Source organism: Chlamydotis macqueenii, chromosome 2 (assembly GCF_036417535.1).
Source record: "Chlamydotis macqueenii isolate bChlMac1 chromosome 2, bChlMac1.mat, whole genome shotgun sequence".
Lineage (NCBI taxonomy): Eukaryota > Metazoa > Chordata > Aves > Otidiformes > Otididae > Chlamydotis > Chlamydotis macqueenii.
Window position 1 is genome coordinate 46,019,499 of NC_141557.1, and position 21,945 is coordinate 46,041,443.

Here is a 21,945-nt window from a genome sequence, read left to right on the forward strand (position 1 = left end):
GCTCAGAGATTACATTTTATGCTATACAGAGGACACAGAAACTGAGCACAAGTGCAAAATTTTTCATTTCATAAATCCCCTGGAAATCGCTAATGCAATAAGGGAAAAAAAGGGAGGAGGAGGCAAGTTCACAGCCCATTTTCAGTCTTCACCGAGCACAACTCCTCCCCTCTTAGCCATATATTTACCACATCACCACATCCAGTCAGGGACCCCGGTGTGCAAAACAGCTGAAAGCTACCCTCAGGATGAGAGCAAGGCAGCTGGTGTGTGGAGTTTGGAGTCTATGTTTCGTGTTCTGCCTTTTCTGCATCTTTCTTCATGAAACAACAGCTAAAAGAAAACTGAAGTTTCTGTCCGTAGTAAGTAGATAGTTCACGGGCAAAGGGAATTTCTTCAAAACCTGTCACTTACTGCTCTTCTTTTACTCTACTGTAGGGAGGAGGGGGCACTTTTTGAATATTTAAATGTTTCTGGCATATTCAAAATTTGCTATTGCATTGTACAAAAAAAAATTTCTAAATAAGATTTTATAATTCTGCCTCCTTTGTGCAGTCCTAGATGAACTTAACTTCCTGGATTGACAAGGAGTGCTTTTTTTTTAATAACACTGAGAGGGGAATGACATAGGATTCTTTTTTAAATTGTGAAAGAGGATTTCATAACTAAGTATCAACTGTGCAAAAACCCTCTTTGTCATGGAAGAGTTTCCACTTTTCCAGTGGTTTCAGTGGATTAACCTGCAAAACAAATTTCAGTATGTGAAACCCAAACAAGTGTACAATGACATTGAATAAGCAATATAGAACCAGTGCTGTGAAACCAATGCTATTTGCAAATACTATGACATACCATTTGTTTGTAGAAAGCTTGAATCTTGTTCTGAATACCGCACTTGCTTGTAAATCACTTACATACTTTTTGGGCTGCAGTTTTCACTTTTCTTTCTCCCTACTTGGATTAAGAAATAAAAAAAAAAATCAGTTGGTAAAATTTTAAAATTATATGACACATATCTACAGATATACTGGATAAGAAAATAATTCATTGCAGGAATGAAAAATCTTGATGTATCTTTATAGTTGTATTTTTTATATGAAGTGAAATTCCACAACAGGTTCAATGCGTTCAGAGTAACAGTTTAGTCTGGATTTAGATATTAGATGGCACTTTCACCACCTCTTGTGATGAAGAAGTCAACACATGGCTTTTTAAAGCTAATTTCTAAGAAAAGAAAGAGTGCTTAAGCCAGCCATAGAAACTGTATGTAGAGCAGTTGTTTGGTTCATTTCCTTCGAATTCCCAGGGTGTCTCATCAAGATATTAATGACCTAATATTTCCGGAAAATTACTTACATGCTTCTGTTTGCTTTCTGTTTATTTAATGTTGTGGTCTATACCTCCTGAAATACACAAAACCTCTTTAAAATATATTAAGATACTGTATAGTTTTTACAACTTGCGAAAATATATTTGAGTTAATTACTTTTCAAATACCTAGAAAAAAAGAAGAGTTACATTTGTCTAAATAAATCAAACAGTTATTGTAGCTATCTAGACCCAAGAAAAGCACCATGAATACATTTAGCATCCGTCAGATACAGTACTCACTGTCATCATTGCATATTCCTTGTGACTGCACTAATTGTATCAGTCACAAAAATCCCAGTAATGTGAAGAGAATTCCATCTATTTTATCAGGTATTTCGGCATGGTGATCATACCCCACTGGAGTTTTTTCCAACCGACAAGCACAAAGAAGTTGCAAGGCAGCAGGGACACGGACAGCTTACCAAGGTGCGTTTGCTTACCTGGGCCAGGCCTCTTTCCTCTCACGTCACCTCCCTTGAAGAAACAGGAGTAAGAAACCAGCTTCCTATGCCTTAACTCAGCTATGGCTAAATCATTCCACATATACATTATGCAAGCTCAGCACTACATGCCAGCTTGCTCCAGGGCATGGAAGGCTTCAAGACTCAGGTGTCAGGATTTAATAACACACATATTAGGCAAGTTGGGGCAGAAGCCTAGGCCAAGCACATACCCCAGGAAACCGGATGCACAGTTCCAGCAACAGAAAGAGGTGATCGCATACACACACTGTGGGCCACATCTGGCACTCTGGATAAAGCCCTGAGTAACTTGCTCTGACCTCATAGCCGATGCTGCTTAGAACAGGAGGTTGGACTAGAGACTTCCTGAGGTCCTTTTCAACCGGAATTATCCTATGACTTAGAAGTGGACTTCAGGAGGCAACAATCACTGTACTTGAGAATCCAGTGCAGAGCAATGATTACCTGAGCAAAGCTGAATGTATTTCAATTTCGGCCAGGAAACACCAAGTACAAGTAAAAAGATTACAATATTGAGGCCATTACATGGTCTACAGGGACATTGCATGTGATTCTCTTGTTACGTGTTTACAAAATTATGTTGCCAAGCTTGAAAATGTTTAGCACATAGCTACTAAAATGCTGAGGCTGGAAAATCCATTTTGCTGTAAGAGTAGAGAATTGTCATTTATTTAGTTCAACACAGAGATTAAGTGACTTGGTTCCATCTTATTGATTCTTATCTTATGGGAATAAGATCTGTGATGGTAAAGAATGTGTCATGCAAAAGCATAACAAGATCCAGTGGCAGAAAGGTGGGGACATGGGCAAGAGCCAAGAATCAAATGTTTCAGACTCCTGATTATAATTAACGACTGCAGCAAAATATCAGGACTTTTACTTGAAGTCTTCTATTCAAGATTTTCTGTCTTCCTGAAAAGTAAGATCTTCCTCAAGCTAAAACAGTAGCCTCCATATATAATCACCAGTGATATTCTATGGGATTCATACCCTGGACATGTCTTCATGGACAGGTGCTTGCTCTGTCTGCCCTCACAGTTAATCAGCTGCGAGCCAGCAATAGAGCAGAAATTAGACAGACAGTGTTGGGATGCCTCTTTGTGTGCTTTAAGTCCCCCTGAGCCTCAGACAGTCTCACTAGCTTGGATAAACATACACACAGCTTTCCATAGAGCAAAATGCAAACCTGCATCCGTTAGGAAGACATATCTAATATTATCCAATACTGTAAACGTAGCAACTTTACTGTTTTTTTTCTCCTGTCTTCTTTCCTCCTTAACTTTAGAAAGGAAAAAGGTCTTTATCAAAATAATATGAAATATTACCTAATTTTTCAGCTGTAGCAATGAATGCATAGAACACTTCTTGAGTGTCTTACACTGATCTATTACTTCTACAGCTTGGCATACAGCAACAGTATGAGCTTGGCCAGTACGTGCGGAGGAGATACTCTTACTTCCTGAGTGTTTTATACAAGCAGTGTGAGGCAAGTACTGGATCTGGGATGGTTAATGGGACTTCCTGAATGCATGAAAGTCTGAACCTGGTATGGTTGGAGACTACTTAATAACCATCAAATTCAATGTCATTTCAAAGTATTCGTTAAACTATGCCTCAACATTTATTCAGGCTGATTGTTAACTGAAAACGTGAATGTTTTTTTAAGTTGTATATCAGGTTCAGCTGCCTCACTGTTATATGGCAGAGTATCTATGTCAGGTATGTCTAATTCTACACTTCCATAGGGGGTGTAGATACAGCTAAGCTTTCATTTAGGGTCCAGCTGTTCAGTGCACAGAGGATGTCTCAAAGCCTCAATGGTCAAATGGAGTTGGTCTTCTACTTTTCACCAGGACTCCTAAGAGAATTGTTACCATGTTACAGCTCCCTTGTCCACCGAAATTTTATTCCGGAGTCCTGTTCTAGCTTCACTGTTTCTCCTTCCCACATCTTTCTCACGGTCCTTCATCATCCCACTCTACTTTAATGTCATCTTCCCCAGCACAGTACCACTCCCTCTTTCCTATCAAGAGGAAAAAAAAAAAACAAAACCAACTAACAGGAGAAATGATCTTCCAAAACTTTTTTCTTTTTTTTTTTCCTTGCTTCAGATTTATGTTCAAAGCACTGATTGTGATCACACACTTATGAGTGCTCAGGCAAGTCTTGCTGGGCTGTACCCACCGGCACAGGACCAGATTTGGAACCCCAGAATCCTTTGGCAGCCAATTCCAGTTCACACGGTACCACTGTCACAAGATAATGTGAGTATAAACTAGGGGCATTTGCTTTCCCTTAATCATTAGTAAAATACCTAGGATATGAGATGAAGGGACAGGATAAAGGGCATGGCAAAGGCAATGAAAAGCACATTATGTTACAAGCATTGCGCAGAAAGTTAATTATCCGAGTAGAAATATTGCCAAGAGTTTCCACAGGAATGGACTTACGTATCAGAGACCTGGAGTTACAGAAAAAGGAAGAAAAACAGAAGTCTTAGGTACAGAGAAAAAGAATTAACCTATAATGTGCATAAACCACTATAAAAGTAGACTAATCCTAAACTTATGACAAACATGACTTGCTTTGGGTAAGAAGAGGAAGCATATCTGTTCTCACTAGTGCTTCAACATTTCTTAGTCTGCAGCCAATGGAAAAGACAAAAGAAAGATCCTGAGATTTTCATTACAGTGAGAACTGAGTCACAGGATTTTTTTTTATGCACATTGAAGATAAGTGCATGCACTTTGAGGGTTAGTGGAAAAAGTAAAAGGGAAAAGGAAGGAGGACTCAGAGATTTAAGAACATGAGTTCATAGGACAATGTATTTATTCATCTCCCTTCCTCAGCTGCTCACCTTGGAGCCATAAGGAATTGTGTGGATAGCAGCTCTGTAGCCTGCATATACTTGTCCTAGAGGGGAAAGCTGGGAACTGAGTGGAGCAGGAGTTTCCCATTTGTGGAAAACCTCTGGTAAAAAGCTAGGAAAGATCAGGAGAGTATAGTATGAGTTCCAGTTTGGGAGAGGAGGTTTGCACAAGTGATGCAAAACAAATTGTGTGGGTTTACAAGTCTAGTTAACACAGTCTGTGATGCTAGGGGAACAAGGTTAAATAGGGACGTGGAGCAATGGTTCTCGCCTCAGGGTGATGAGAGCATGAAGACGGAGGATATGGAGACGTGTCTTCCTGTTTGTGCACACAGCCTGGGGTAGAGTCAGGGACTGCTTCTGATATTGTCATAGACGGTGGCACCCCAGCAAACAGTCAAGAACATCTGGCCAGTATCGACACCACTAGCAAACTCAGCAAGCAGGTGCTACACCTCATTCACATCTAGGGGAGCAAGTAAGTTTATTCAAACAAATCATAAAGTCACGAACACATACATATTTTCCATACTTTTTTCAACTATTTGTATTTTAATACTCTTCATTTTTACTACATATACAGGCTAAGCTTGAGACCATATGTATCCTGCGACCCAAAACAAGTGTCCATCATTTATTGGTAAAAGTCATGCCTGTTCATGAAATAATTCAGAAATACTTTCCTAACTTCTGGAATATATAGATAATATTTCTAAAAAGATCAAGAAACTCCTGTGAAGCTTTCCAAGCTAATTATCCCTTCAGGACTCTCAAGTTCTTTTAAAAGTTCTTTTAACTGTGGGACTATACAGACAGAGCTTTATTACTGGAAAAAGAATAAAAAGCACATTAGAGAAAAACACTAAGACTATCTCAGTGTCAAATTTTGTTTTAACTTTTGATTAAAATTTAACACAAAAAAAACTTTAAACAAGAATAAACTCAGTTTAGCTTAGATAAATGGATTATCAAATTCTTAAATTATCTCAGTCACATGTAACCTTTAACTTTCACATATCTTGAATTAATGAAAGAAAAAACTGAGTTATAGAAACTTCACAAGTTTCTACATTTTAGCTGAACTAAATGAAGCTGTGGTAAGTCCACTTAACACAGCTGAGTATGCACAAAGACTCCAATTGCAGTCCTGCTGCTGCTTGGTAATTTGTTGCAAAATGGTGACGGTGTGTTTAAAGAAAGGCTGAATACGATGAGTGAAATCATCCCTGGGGAAGCCAGTCACAAAGCAGTTTGTGAGGGCATGTGTTAATCTTTCGTCAAGGGACAAATTTAATCTTGTGTAAATTAATCCTTTAACTTTGAAATACTGCAGTTATTACTCCTCTGAACATTTAAAGATTATTTCAGTAAGTCGTCATCGGTATGACTCTTAAAGTCCTGAAGATGAATATCCTTGAAAACTACATTCCCAAATTATTTTTCAGCTTGCCCTAACTAGTGCAGCCAATCAGAACAACAATCCTGCAAGGGTATATTGAATTGCAGAACAAGAAACACCTTGCCTAACTAATGTTTTGCAATTTTCTTTCCAGTTGCTATACTTACCTTTCTCACACTGCCCAAGATACAACGAGCTTCTGAAAGAAACCTTTGCAACAAGGGATTTCCAAAGGCAGTTCAAGCAGTACCGGGTAAAGTATTTGCCGTTCTGGAAATCTAATTTAAAAGTACCACTTCTGTCAACTGTACCTAACAGGTAGGTTTAAAAAATGGCAGTCAATATGATCCTTCCAGATCTCTAATCTTCACAATGGGTGTAGACAACACACCCGAAAAACAATTACAATGTTATAGATCCAGCTGGACCAGGCTACTCTCATCAATTGAAAATTACAAGTCATGGAAAAAATTATTGACTACCTGGCAAAAAAAACCAGTCCACCTACCTTTTAGAAGAGCAGACAAAATAAAAACTCAGATCAAATCAGTGCCAATAACTCAAATCACTCCAATATCTCTCTCTCTGTTTATTCCCATGTAAAGCAACTCCTCTGACGTCTCTGTCTACATAACTCTACATAGTTTAGATTCCTCTTTCACCACAAAACACTCCCACCTCAATTCCCCAGATTTTCTGTAATAGCCTCAGTGCTCTCTCAAGTACTTGTTCATGTCTCAAACCCAAAGTCTTCATTCAGGTTCTCACTTATGTTTCATTCTTGCCTCTGTAAGGTAGCCTTTCCTTTCTTTCTCCACCATCAAAATCTTTGCCATCAGTATGTAATCACTTGTCTATTCTTCTGCCACCTTCCTCTTCACAGGTTTATTCCAAATGACACTGTCAACTCACCTGTTTTTCTTTAACCACTGACTTTAGTCATCTATCTCTGGCTCAGCATCTGGGTATTACATGCAAGTGAATCATAATTCCCAGTTTTACCAAATTTACATCATACATCCCTTCTGCTCAGTACCAACATCAGAATAATTCTGTTTATTACACTTCCTTTAAGCACTTTTTGGATTTCTGCCAGACTTCCTCCTATAACTGTGTCCCCTCTATTCTAACCCCTCCTGAACATTTCCACCAAGCATGTACCACCATCATACTTCAAATCCGAACTCAGATCATGAACTGTTTCTACATTAATAGGCCAAATTCTCTTACTAGTAGGCAATGGTTCATTGCTTCAGTGCAAAGTACAAAGATTTTTTTTTTTCCTAAAAATTTCTACATGCTAGTATGGCAGTCTGTAGAAGTTATGTAAAAAGCCTAGTGTACTACAAGTTTGCCTTTTTGTATTCCAGCCATTTCTGAAGTTTTTAGCCACTCATACAGGACACCCATTAAAGAAGTTGAACAGCGAGAGAATTTGGAAGCTCTCTGACACTTTACAGTATGAGGTAAATAATATAAAGAAAATTCACAAGGTCCAATAGAAATATTTACACTTCCTCAAAACTGGTTTTAGCTCTTATTTCTATTGTTTGTAAGACATCGAAAGAGGGTAGGTCTGTGCTTTCAAACTTTTTTGAACCATAGACTATTTCCAGCTTCTTCCCCAGAAACCCTCACCTAACATCAAACTTGCAACTGAAAATCCTGTAAAGACACTATGACTGTGTGAGGCTGCTGTGGGTCATCCACCACTGTAAGGAACACAAACCAATGGCTTACCAAATCCAACATTCTGTCAGTGTCTGTATATGGAGAACCAGGCAAAAGGACGCCTTTGGATAAAATTGTCTTATACCTCCAAACTGTATCACAGAGATACACAGAAATAAAATTAGTTGTTGGCAAAGATACATAAGCATCCTTCCACAAAGATTTTAGGCAAATTGTATAAGCAAGAGAAGCCACAGTTTGCATATGGACAGTAGTGGTCAGAGTATTTTCAGGAATTAAGCAGCCATTGGAATGACACAGATAGCTATTTGTGCAAATTTGGGAACCTGTTCTTAGCAAAGGAACCAGGCACATCACAAAGAGGCATGAATTTTATAACAAAAGGGATACTGTAGTGCCAAACTATCACAGGTATCTGGGTCCCACAGTCTGTTACCTCCGACTGGGATTTGAAAAAATCCCGAGTGCCCTTAGTTTAGTAACAAACCCCACTTGATGTCACTTCAAAATCTATACTTTTCTCAGCTGAAGCAAGTGAAAATTGCAGAGTCTTGTGTTAAAAATTTGTTGTTACAAACAGCATAGCAGTCACTAAAAATACTTTAACATATAATTATTTTAAAACTCAAATATTAATGATAAATTGGTCACCAATATTAGCATATCCCTTAGAAAACTGAGGCAATTTTAAGGTAGATTTCACAAGCAACATGTAATACTTGGGTGTGTATTACCTCTGTCCTGCAGTTTCTGCAAAAGTCCAACTTTGGTCAAAGCACTCTTGGGTGGAATGTTATCCAAGGGCCTAAGTTAAATGAAACGTTAACATGTTGGGACACCTCACAGTAATTTCAGTAATTTTCTGCCATAAAAGCCCTTCTTACCCTTTCAAGCATATAAAAAGAGATTTCTTACATAATTTTTTAAACACAATTCATGAAACTACAGTAGCACCCATCTCTCTGTATTTGTTATTATCAGCTAGGCGTCATTTGACTTTCAGGTTGCCTGGAGACTGAGGTGCTTGCTTGCCTACAGCACTGTCTTAAATAGCACGCAACCAGCCAATTCTTTCCTCAAGACACAAATCACATTTGTCAAAAGAGAAAGCGACACATTGTGACCTGAGCTGGTTTAACCTAACACGTTCTATTGTTTCACTTGTTTAAACAAATCCTTTAAGTAGTTGGCATTTTCTTTAGAACTTGTTGTTACAAGAACACTCCACCTGGTGAGCTCAGTCCAATGGCTCACATTCACAGGGGTTATGGGGTTACATTAAACTGAAGGAAAGATAGCAGCCTTGTTTTAACAGGAATTCAGAGTGTGGGGCATATTTTTCTTTCTCACAGTTGTGATCATTTATATATCTTGGGCTATGTCCCTAAGGAAAGACTAATCCATTCCACTTTAACTTCAGGACTGCGTCAGCATCCGATAGACTTGGTATATGTAGGTATGAATTCCATCTATATGTCTAATCCCTATACATATACCTCATGCTCCGGTACATTTAAATTACAGCTATACGTATTCCTACTTGTTCTCTGGATCTCACTTATATCTCAGAGTTGCCAGTCCTTAAAATCCTGACACCTACACAGGATTTGCTTCAGGAAAGATCTCCTATATATGCGAGTGGATGGCTGAAAAAGAAAAAAGAGTAATAAATTTAATTTTTTGCACCTGCCAACTGCACTAGCAACTGGCATAAATAATGCCAATTCCTTTTTTTCTCATCTCCTCTCCACTTCTGGCAGCTGGGCTGGACCGAGTCGGGCCCAGTCGGCTGCCTGGCGAGAGGCCAGAGGGTGAGGCCTGCAAGGCCCATGAGGCCTGCGCCTCCCCCTCTGCGCCTCTGCCCCCGTTCAGCTTCTTCACATCTTCTCTCCTCTCTCTCTTTTTTTTTTTTTCTGTTTTCCCCTTCTTAAATACGTTATCGCAGAGGCATTATCACGAGACATTCTGCTACCAATCGGCTCGGCCTTGGCCAGCAGTGGGTCCGCCCTAGGCCTGGCCAAGTCCCCTGAATAAAGGGGAGCGACTTCTAGCAGTTTCCTACAGAAGCTACCACCTTAGGCCCCCCCCCCACTAACAAAACCACGACACCATAATAATATTTAGTATTATATTTCCTCTTCCTGCTGAACACTGCCCTTCAAAATTGTTTTAAGCAGTGTGATGCCATAAATAAGAATTCTATAGCTGTCTAAATGCAAAATACAGTAATTATTTTGTTATAAAGAGAAAATGTTACTTGAGTGGAATGTTCAGAGTTTGTTTTGACAAGCATTTTGTGCTAGAACAAACAACATTTAGCAGTAGGAATCAGTAAGAAAATCATCATGTTTTCTTTCTTCACTGTAGGATATTAACAATTACACTTTACCTCTTTGGGCTACTCATGGTGTCAGGACCAAGCTGATAAAGCTGTCAGAATTGTTATTGCAGGCGGAATTCGGGTTCCACAAACAAACACAAAAATCACGTTTGCAGGGAGGTAAGCCAAATTCTTACCCCATTTAAAACCAAGAATACATGGGAAAGAAGAAAGGTTATATAATAAACATTGCTACCGATTCCATAGTAGAACTATGAAAGATCCATGATGTGGATATTGGTGATCAGCACTAAAAGATTTTGACTAATGGGAAAAAAGATGGTGAGGATACGAATCACAAATATCCTAATCCAATATTAATAAAGGTATAAGAAATCCAAAGTAATATACAGATTCTTGCTGAACAGAAACAAGTCTGAATTCAATGTAAGCCACCATGCTTAACATACTTAACAAATGATTATTTGTAATAATTTCTGGGATGGTAACTTTGTTGCCTAACAGTCTTCATATTCCATTACTGAGAGTACTAAAATTAGACTATTAAACTGCTTCTAAACTCAGTAAACAGTAGCTGAAATTTAGAAATAGTTTATACCTTTTTAATCACTCATCCTCCTCCATTCATCCACTGTCAACCTTTGTGCCTTATTTTTGCTTTATATGGACATTGTACAGTCAGGCTCTGTGAGCTATAAGGACAAACCACATATAAGCATGGATTAATTTGTTTGTCTTTTTGGAGCTCCAACTTACAAAACTAAGCACAAAGTTCAAACCTCTGCTCGTGCTTTACTAAGAATTGCTACTAAAAAAAAAATGTGCCAGTAGCTGAAGACAATACCTGTGCCTAATTCTGCTAGAGTGTACAGTTCTCATTTTAGGATGCTTCTGCTTCCATACTTGCACAGCCATTGATTTAATTCATATAGTTTGTCTTACAACTTTTCAGCAGTTAATTAACAAAATACAGACAACCACATAATTTAAGAAGGCCCAGAGTCCAAAGGATGTGCCTTTTCTTTTTCTCTAGAAATCAGTAAGTCAATGGAGTTACATACAAAAGAGAGTAGTAGTCATTACCGTGCTCCAGTTGCGCTGTTCTGCTGGCACAAAGCAGCTGTGAATGCACTGTTTGAAGCTGTTGAGGCTATTAGGTTCCTCAAAACATTTTACACTGAAGCAAAATAGGCCCACTGTTCATATTAAAAATAGTATGAGAATTAACCAGGGCACTCCACACAAATTACCTATAAAGTAAATTGAATAAATCTGGTGCATTTAAAGACAGATTGTGTTAAAACAGTAACAAGTGATATAGGTGTTAATAGAAGCATCCCTTTCATTGTCATTGGTTTCCTGTTTTCTTTCAGGTGTTCTTTTAAAAACTATTCTAAAGCATATCTCAGATGCTAAAAAGCCTTCACACCAGCAAAAAATGGTTATGTATTCTGCGGTGAGTCCTTTCTGTTTCTTTTACGCCTCCTTTCTGCAGTTATTAAATGCAGTGAAAGCCATGAAACTTTATTTCCTTCATGAAATACAGCTACAAGCATTTTTATTTAATTAACCTTAAATATCATTGGATTATTTTCATTCTTTAACGAACAGATACTATGTTAAAAACTGCAGCACTTGATTTTCCACCTGATATCACGGCTTCTTTCATTGTAATATTGTTTTGATTGAGCAAAGAACAGGAAAAACTATGCCTCACGTTTTATTGAACCTCTGTCACAAAATTAATTTAGAAACAAACCTGCTGCTTCCTGCATCTTTTTCAGATGCAAAAGGAAAAAAAAAAGTTAAGGTTAGTTATTGCAGAAGTTCTTATCAAGGCAGTTACTTAATTGTGACTTTATACTTTTGTTGAGAATGTGCAAACACTGTCATTGGAGAAGGAAATTTTTGGATTGCTCTCAGGAAAAAAGCTCCCATTTCTAAACTGCTGTTAGATTATGCCCTATCAGGTCTGTATCAGCCAAAGAGCTTATTGATCTGCTCTCAATTACCGTTTACTTAACTTGCAAAACCAGTAGTTCTTTTTAAAAGAAGTTTTAATAGCTCTGACCAACTTTGATAAGAAGTGCAAGTGACTAAGACTTAAATGTTTATGTATATGTAGACTTTATACACACAGCATTTCAGTTTGTACAGCCATAAAAGGACAGTATTTGCTCAACGTTGCAGAGGGCAGAGGGCAAGTATTAACGAGGCCACACAAGTAATGTTAAACGGACAGGTAATGTGCTGTACACAGTGTTAAACAATAGGTGCATGCAATCATTTTCAATAGGCCTTTAATTAAAGGTTTCTTGTATTTACAGCATGCAGCCACCATTGTTGCCTTACAGATGGCACTCAATGTCTTCAATGGGAAATTGCCTCCGTACAGTGCCTGTCATTTTTTTGAACTTTACCAGGAAAAAAATGGGCAAGTATCTGCAAGCTATGTTGTTAACATACTCTTTTTCTAAAAAGGAATTCACTAATAGACTAATTAAACTGGATACACAAGGTGCACTACAGAGGAAAAGATTATAGATTGATTTTAATTATTATAATTGGCCTCAATTTAGCAGCTATTGACAGTAGCACAATCACAGCACTGTAGCCTGAAAACCTGCTATATGTTGCTTCATTAAATTAATGAGAGGTTTTACTCTACCCTTTTAATCTATTTAGTCCTTGACTCTCTACCAAGAAGACAAACTACTTGCAAATTGGTGCTGACTATCTACTGTTTAAAAAGATCTCTTCAAAGTGCTAATGATACATATTAATAGCCAGACAAATAAGGTGGCTAAAAGTTTGTTCCAGAGTACAATCACTACAATACAGAAAGGCTGTGTGGTTCTGCATACTTAACTTTATTTTGAACCCCTGTATTTTGAAATAGGCAATACACCATAGAAATGTACTACCGGAATAATTCTTTGAGAGATCCGCATCCCCTCACTCTCCCTGGCTGCAAATTTCGCTGTCCACTGGAGAGATTTACTCAGTTGGTCTCCCCGGTCCTAGTACACCATTGGACAAGAGAATGTAGGACATAAAAAGAGGTAAGTTAAGCGGGCACAAGTACCCAAAAGCAAAGTCAAGATTAAATCTTTTGCCAAGAGCTCATTTGAAGTAACAATCATTTTCATAAGGGTCTGGTCTGAAATTAAAAATACTCAAATCCAGTAAGACAGATTGTACCCGTGCCATAATTTCTACTCCATTGACACATTTATCTATCCCAGCTCAACTTGCTGGCGAAATGGAATCAAGGCTGATTAGACTTTAGGGTATTATTTTTCATGGGTTTTGGGGGGTTTGGTACAGTTAAAAGACCTCCAGTTACCGAGGAAGCAGATACAAATGCACTGAATTATAATGATTCACATTAACTTCTCTAACTGTAGAGTATTTGCCCGAGCTGATTAAAAACATTATACATTCCCTTGATTTTAGGAGACATTCAGAGATCACATCAGATGAATATTGAACAGCATACCAGACTGATACTTACTAGAATGTCAAACATATACAGACACACATTGGCATACTAACGCATTCCATAGTAGGTTGTCTCTATCTCCATATCAGGATGTCTAACTTTTCATTTTGACCACTGGTGATATTTACATTTGCAGAAAGAGGAATCAGGAAGGCAGCAAATCACATTGTCTCTCTTGTATCTAGCTCTATATTCCTTAAGGGAGATGAAAAGCAAACAGGCTCCAGTATTCAAAAGTGTCCCCATGTTTTTTGATGATCAAATGTTGTACCTAGCATTAAAAATCCCATATGGCTTTCTGAATCGCTGATCTCAGGAAGGATTTAAAATGTCAGAGATTAAAAGAATGCGGGCAAGCCGACTCACCTGGGTGCAAACAATTTCCTGTTAAATATCTTGGATCCATGAACAGACTGGAGATAGCTTTGCCAGAATGAATGAATAATTAGTAATTTAATGATTCATTAAATACATTTCTTCACTATATTCATGGCTCACAAACTGTCAGAAAACACATCAGGAAATTACCACAAAAGGTAATTCATCAGAGAGTGGGGGAGGTTGGTTCTGATTTTTTTTTTTTGGACAAAGTAACTAACACAGTCATGGAAGACAGGGATAAATACTTCATGTTTATACTATGGCCCTTAGTAATCCAAGTTTTGTGGAAATTAGTTCCCCTTCTTCACAAAACAAACTATGTAACTGAGCAAGTAAACAAACAAAAATATTTATCATATAATAAAAATTTGGCATTAATAAAGACACAAATATTTAGCCTTTAAGTTCAACACAAAGGCTGCACGTTGTTTCAATTCTCAAATTTTTCTTAAGTAGAAGTTAGATTATGTTTAGGAATTTTACACCAAGTCCAGCATCACTGCTCATACAGACCACAAAAGAGATTACAACCAAATCTGGTGGTACAAATCAGAGCCAAGTGATCTGACCATAGCGTGGAAGAGAGGAAGTGAAGACAGCTCACCATATCAGGGAAGGAGATAAAACATTTCTCTGTGCTCTTTTGGCTGCTCAGGAAGGTTTCAGTGTGGATTGGCTCACTAGTTGAACAGACTTTTCCTAATTGCATCAAAAATGGGAGCAAATTTGTTACTCTTCTGCACTTAGTCTGAGCTACCCTGTTGTTGAGGTACTATTAACAGATTTGCCATGTTTTCGGAGAATGAGGTCAAACGCTAAGAATTCTTCTCTCTTTTTGTCTTACCTTTAGGTGTTCCCTCCATGATTTTCAGTGTGATTAACTTTATGAAACAGCTCCTCCCACACTGTGAGATGACTACATTCTAATATTTCTCATTAACTTCCATCAGCATGACCAACAGTCTCCTGACCTCTATCAAAGAAAACATTCCTCAGTACAACAAACCAAAATTATAGGAAGTGGTGACTTATCCTTCATGAACATTTGCTTTATTTTATCAAGTGGTAATATCCAAGTGCAATACAAAACCAGAGTAACTTTTCAAGATCTGTTCATTCCAAAGGGACTTTGGCAGAACTAATTCAAGAATGTAATTGTAGTTCTAGTGTTTTGGAGGGCTATAGCCTAAATTTACAGCAAAATTGGAAAATACCTCTGAAGGAATGTTGCCCTCTTTTGAAGAATGAGACAAGAACTTCCAGAATTAGTGAGGGAAGCAGCGCTTCAAAAGAAGCCCCCAAAAGGAGAAGTCATTCCAGTGTCCTTTATAGTTTATTTTATTAAGAAGCAATGAAGCTTTTTACACAAACAGATTCTGGAATCTACATAAATTAGGATAATGACTGTTTACTTACGTAAGAGATGTCTTTCCTTTTGTTTTCTCCATCTTATACACAATCAGATATTCCATCTCTTTAAAGAAGGAAGGTGAGACTTATGGAAAGAATGGACCCTGAATGTAGACTAAGAGAAGCCTACAAACAGCCAGGCTGGCTACTATGAATACCTGGCAGGCAATTGGCTGACCCAGCAAGTCTTTCAGATGTTGAGCCATTCTATCTCTTTCCAGAAAGACAGCAAGGCCAAGTGCCAATTTTGAAAGCAAAATCATTTGTTGTTTTAAATAACTTTTTCAAACACCTTATTTTTGTTATGTTACCTTGATTGTATACTCTGATCTGATCATATAAAGTTTGTGCTTCAGGGAAGTCTGTAAGTCCATGCTGTTCTTGACATTAACAACAAGAAGATACTACTGTAAACACAAAATAAAAAAAATCCAGAGCTACATGCTTGTTAAAACATGCAGAATGTGCTGGGCAATCCTTCACTAGTTACATTTTCTAATATTGCTATTGCAAAAATAGTTCATGTTCTTACTACAAAAGCTGTATCAGAACAATCAAATACAACTTCTGAAAACAGTGGACACTATTTGAAGAACTAGGCTTTTTTACTTTTTAATTTCTTCATAGTGGATAGGACCTTTGTCAACAGCCTTGTTGCCTGCAGGTAGTTTCAAAGAGAGTAAGAGTAATAGATAAGATGCAGAAAATGTTTACATTCAAGCTTCCTTTCCTTCAATCAGGTTTTTAAAATGGATGCTAAGCCAATTAAATGTATATTTCTTTTTAGTGTCACAACATAAGCAGATAACTGTTACTCCATAAGCTACAAAATATTAAAAAGAATAAAAAGATCCCTTTCCTCTCTAGCAAGAACTAAAGTTTCAGAATTCTCACTGTAAAAGCCCATTCTCTTCTCAGCAAGACCAAAGTAACCATTCCTGTGCTTCCTAGGCCACCATAGGAAACACAGTTCAGCAAGAAGTGTTGCAGTTAGATTTCACAGCAAAGAAGTTCAAACACATAGATAAAAATAAATTATTCTTTCTAGTAAAAAATGCAACGCCTTTTACCACAGCATCCAAACAAGTGTAAAAATATTTTCCAACAGCATGAGACAGCCAGTTCTAGCTGCTGCTTAATGCAAAGAACAATAACTTTGGTTTTTCCATATTACCTTAAAATCCATAATAGAGACCAGCAGAAAGCCTTCATAGGTCTGTCAGCCCTCACAGGAGAGCTAGTGCAAGCTATTTAAATGATTAATCTCAAAAACTGATCACCACAACTCCCTTAACAAGAAGTAATTAAAAAATAAATTGCTAAAAGAAAGTAAGTAGAGAGCTATGTTAGTTTTATTTAGTGGCGGGGGGGGGGGGGGGTTGCACTGGGGGGGGGCTGCGCTGGCAGCTTCTATAAGAAGCTGCTAGAAGTTGCTTCCCCTTTGTCCATTGGACTTGGCCAGGCCTAGGGCGGATCTGCTGCTGACCAGGGCCGAGCCAATTGGTAGCACAATGTTCCCCGATAACATCTCCATGATAACGTACTTAAAAAGGGGGAAAACAGAAAAAAAAAAAAAAAGGAGAGACGATGTGAAGAAGCTGAGCGGGGGCAGAGAGAGAAAGCTGCGAGCCTTGCGGGCCTTTTGGCCCTCACCCTCTGGCCTCCCGCCAGGTGGCCGTCTGGGCCAGACATGGCCCAGCCCAGTTGCAAGAAGTGGAGAAGAGATGAGATGTGAAGAGAACCTGAGAGGTGTCTGCCTTGAGCTGATTGTGAAGAATTTCTTGTGAGAGGAACAGCTGCAGATGCCGAGGTCAGTGAAAAAGGAGGGGGAGGAGTAATGTGGCTCCTGGACCGAATTCCCTTGCAGCCTGTGGTGATGACCATGGTGGAGCAGGCTGTCCCCTTGAAGCCCATGGAGGTCCACGGAGGAGCAGAGATCCACCTGCAGCCCGTGGAGGACCCCACGCCGGGGCAGGTGGATGCCTGAAGGAGGCTGTGGCCCGTGGAGGGCCCGCTGAGGCAGCCGTTCTGGATGGACTTCACCCTGCAGAAGAAATGACCCATGCTGGAGCTGTTTCATGAAGGACTGCAGCCCCTGGGTGCGACCCCATGATGGAGCAGGGGAGGAATGTGAGGAGTTCTTCCCCTGATGAGGAAGAAACGATGTAAAGTGACAAGTGATGAACTGACCGTAACCCCCATTCCCTCTTCCCCTCTGTGCCTCTTTGGGGAGAAGGAGGTAGAGATAATGTTAAGCCCAGGAAGAGGGAGAGGTGCGGGAAAGTTATCTTGTTCTCTTTCTCATTATTCTGCTTTGGTTTTAATAATAAACAAATAGTTTTCCCCAAGTCAAGTCTGTTTTGCCCATAGCAGTAGCTTTAAGGATCTCTCCCTGTTCTTATCTCAAACCTCGAGCCTTTCTCTATATTATCTCTCCCTATTGCCTGAGAGGGTGGAGGGAGTGAGAGAGAGACTGCATAGTATGGTCTTGAGCAGGGCTGAACTACGACAAGAGCAAAATTTAAGAGTCCGTCTTTATCAGCATTAGACTACTAACAAGACTGTAGCCTTGGCTGCCAAAAACAAATTTCTAGGCATCCTCTCTTCTATTCTGAACCTGTTCCTATTTCTTCTTTTTCTGAACGTGTTACTTCTTTTCACTGTCTCCTTTTCTCTTTGGGTTATTTACTGAGTTGAGTGACTACCAAAAAAAGAAAGGAAAAAAACCAAAACTTCACATAATTTACGCATATGGGTGAAATAAATCGACTAATTTTTTTTTTTTTTTTTTTTTTTTTTTACGGGAGTGTACAAGTAGGTGTTCCTTCTTTTTACTTAGTGCTTAGGGCACTCATCTGAGATGTGGCAGACACAAGTTCAAATCTCTCTTTTACCATAAGGATACGTCTCTACAGCTTTCAGAAAATAAAATCACCACCAGGCTGCAGAGTTTCAGAGGGTAAAATGAAGATGAATAGTACTTTCTGCCTCTTTCTCACTGCTGTTCACTTTGGTTTGTTCACTCCCCTGGTGTGCAAACTAGGCTTCCTAATTCTTAGGCAAACATCTTAATCATAAGGCCAGAAAGAAACTCTCTGTGTGCCCTGTAACCACATGAATATTATAGATTTGAGACAAACTAAGAAATTATTAGAAGACACTGAGTAGACACATTCTTCCCCCTACCTGCCTTAGAATAGTAACTCTGTGCTTAGGGCATTTTCTCCTGTAGTGCAAGGTACAGGTTCATGTCCTGTCACCAGCCTAAGTAATTTAATTCTTCCTGTGTCACAAATGAACTCCTTTGTCCCTTCCCACTCCCCACAATTGGGTGAAATCACCCCAACACAGAACTGCAAAACTGTCTTTTGCTTTTGTTGTAAGTGCTTTGAAATTGTGGTTGGAAAATATGTCACTTTGTTCACTGAAACCAATGGTTTTTCTTTCCTTTCCCTTTTTCAGCTCAAAAAACCAAAAGCTTGAAAAAAAATGATTGCAGACAAATCCAAACTAGGTTAAGTGCTGATCTGTAAATTCACTCAGTGACAGAACCTGAGGTGTTTCCCCATGTGAGAGCCTGGTCGATATGCGCATGCAGCAGTTTCACATCTGGCTGCCTTGACTGCAATGGCTCCCGTCCTTTCAGTGTGTAGATTGTGCTCCTCCAGCAGCAGTTACCTAAGGTAACCCTTGCATACATTAAAGCATGGGTTCTTTTGCAACCAGTTCACTTCAAAGCCAACCTAGCTATGCTTCAGTAAGCCTTCAAGACAGATACATGCACTTAAAATGGACAACTGTGTTTAAGCTTATTTTACTTAATGCCATAATTTCATCATTAAAATATATGCTAATGAGCCAAATCAACATAAAGATGATTCAAATTGTTTAGGTTCACTTGCATTATGATGCTTGGAGAACTGTAACTAGATTGACTTAGGAATGATTTTTTTTTTATTTTTTATTTTGAAGCAACTTTTGCCAAAAAGGGTAAGGATTTAATTGTTGCAGAATATGACAAGTATATAGCTGCCAAATGCACAGTAGAAATGGAGACAATACAAGACACGCAAGGAAATTTCCAGATTAAATACATGCTACAAACATACTTAAAGATTACCTGCAGGATTCCTACAGGTACTTAACCACTGTGGCACATAGGATCATAGAATGGTTTGAGTTGGAAGGGATCTTTAAAGGTCATCCAGTCCAACTCACCTGCAAGGAGCAGGGACATCTCCAACCAGATCGGGTTGCTCAGAGCCCTGTCCAACCTGGCCTTGAATGTTTCCAGGGATGGGGCATCCACCACCTCTCTGGGCAACCTGTGCCAGTGTTCCACCACATTTTGTAAATTTTTTTTTCCTTATGTCTAGTCTGAATCTACCTCCTATTTTAAAACCATTACCCCTCATCCTATCGCAATAGGCCCTGCTCAAGAGTTTATACCCATCTTTCCTGCAGGCCCCCTTTAGGTACTGGAAGACCACTAGAAGGTCTCCCGGAGCCTTCTCTTCTCCAGGCTGAACAGCCCCAACTCTCTCAGCCTGTCCTCACAGGAGAGGTGTTCCAGCTCTCTCATCATCTTTGTGGCCCTCCTCTGGACTCACTCCAACAGGTCCATGTCTTTCTTACGTTGGGGGCTCCAGAGCCGGATGCAGTACTCTATTCTTCCAGTTTGGAATGTGTAGAGATTTATTTAAGATGTTGTGGTGCCCAATCTTTTGGGCATAAAAAAAATCTCACTAGTGAAGTATACATACCAAAGGGAAGCGTGAAGCTACAGAAAGCAGAACTATTTATTGTATGCTTGGTCTTGAGTTGAAATCTCAATTTTAAGAGATGTTAACAAAGATTTTCCATAAAATGCAGTTGTTACATATTTTCAAACATTCCTGAATGATGGCATCCAGCATCAGAAAAAAAATTGGGTTAATGTCTAAAGTGAAGTTACTGTAAGAGTTCCGTAATAATGAGACTTAATTAGTCATAGTCAGTCTCAAAGAAACACAATAAACCAGCAAATGTTATAAAGCCTAATCAGATATGGATTTCATGTTAAGGGCTTAGGAAGGATGAGAAAAAGTTCTGAGAGCCAACAAAGATTCCTTGATCTAAAAAGCTTAGGAACCACCTAAAACTAAAAAACTATATAGATTTAAAAGTAGGACATCCTTTCTTCATTTTTGAGGCATATTAAAATACTCTAAAGAAAGTATATTTTGTAACCTACACTCTTAAATAATAGAGGAATTTGATCAGCTTACATTTATTTTCAGAAAGACAAAGCATTATATATTTATGAAGTATGAATTACTCTCTCACACCTGCTGCAAAGGCACAATCACACCAGGAGACAAAAAAAAAAAAAAAGGAGGGTGGGGACATAACAGTGGAGGAAGAAAGAAGTTCAAGTAAGTGCTGAAAACTGGTCATGGATTGACAAGAAACGTGGGCAAGTCTGGAATCTGTGGTTCTCCTCCCTTCCACTCCCATCCATCAGAGGAAATGGATGCACAGTGGTCACTCACACAACTCAGAGAAGAGAGCACTTGAGGCTTAGTGGGATTTAGGGCCCTAGAGACAGAATTTCTGGTAAATGGTAAAATACCTTTGTAGAAAAGACTGTTGAAAGAACTCAAAAGAAGACTCTTGAGATAGGTTTGCATATGACAGGAATGGGATGACTCAGACAATACATAGAGGATCTTAAGTTTTAACATTTAGATAACTCTATTTATAGGTCTCTGCAAACTGTAATTAATTTAGTCAGAAATCAAGTCTAGAAGTATTGTTATTCTTATTTTATAGAGAGGAAGTCAGCAGAGGCAAGTTAAGCAATCTTCTCAAAGCCAGTGAGCGACTGTTAGAAATAGCGTTCTTAATCAGTAGTATCAAAATGTGAGCTGCAGGGCTTGTTCACAGAAAAAGTTCTTAGGGAACTGAGGCCAAAAAGACCCTTGACAGAAGCACTTACAAACAGGGAAGTATAGATATACTCTAAGGGAAAAGAAAAGTAACACACATGAATTGAAGAACAAATAACTGCCCAGCAAGGAGCTTAAAGAACATACTTGTTGCAAGGTTTATTGAACTATTATCTGAAGGACCGGTAATTTTAACCTACATGACGTGTTGTTTGAAATAATTGTTGTGATTTTACAGTGACAATGTAGAAGAGGAAAGAAAAAAGGAGGAGAGGGAAACTGAGAAGAGGACTGAGCAGCAAAAAGAGGAACAATACTGTTTGGCTCTTGGTTCCAAGTTCATTGTCGTGGCCGTGCTACAGTCTGGAAATCTTCCAAGCCCTGAGAAGTGGAAACAGAACAGGTAGGCAGAAACATAAGGAATGCTTAGCAACTCCTTCATATTTTAACATCATCCTTACACTCCAAAAGAGAAAAATATCACAGAGAAAAAAGGAACTGAATTATTATTTGATTAAATAGAATGTAAACAGCAATTTGAAAACAAAGGTTGATGCAATTTGTTGTCCAG

General features: G+C 38.7%; 1 protein-coding gene across 1 annotated transcript; it reads left to right on the plus strand.

Moving 5' to 3' along the window:
* Positions 1 to 248: 248 nt before the first annotated feature.
* Positions 249 to 13,210, plus strand: LOC104475123 (prostatic acid phosphatase). The gene is made up of 10 exons (XM_010116092.2): positions 249 to 362; positions 1,702 to 1,797; positions 3,253 to 3,339; positions 3,965 to 4,117; positions 6,276 to 6,374; positions 7,492 to 7,587; positions 10,181 to 10,313; positions 11,528 to 11,610; positions 12,482 to 12,588; positions 13,054 to 13,210. The coding sequence occupies exons 1-10, from the start codon at positions 249 to 251 to the stop codon at positions 13,208 to 13,210; spliced, it is 1,125 nt and encodes a 374-aa protein (XP_010114394.2).
* The last annotated feature ends 8,735 nt before the right edge of the window (positions 13,211 to 21,945 follow it).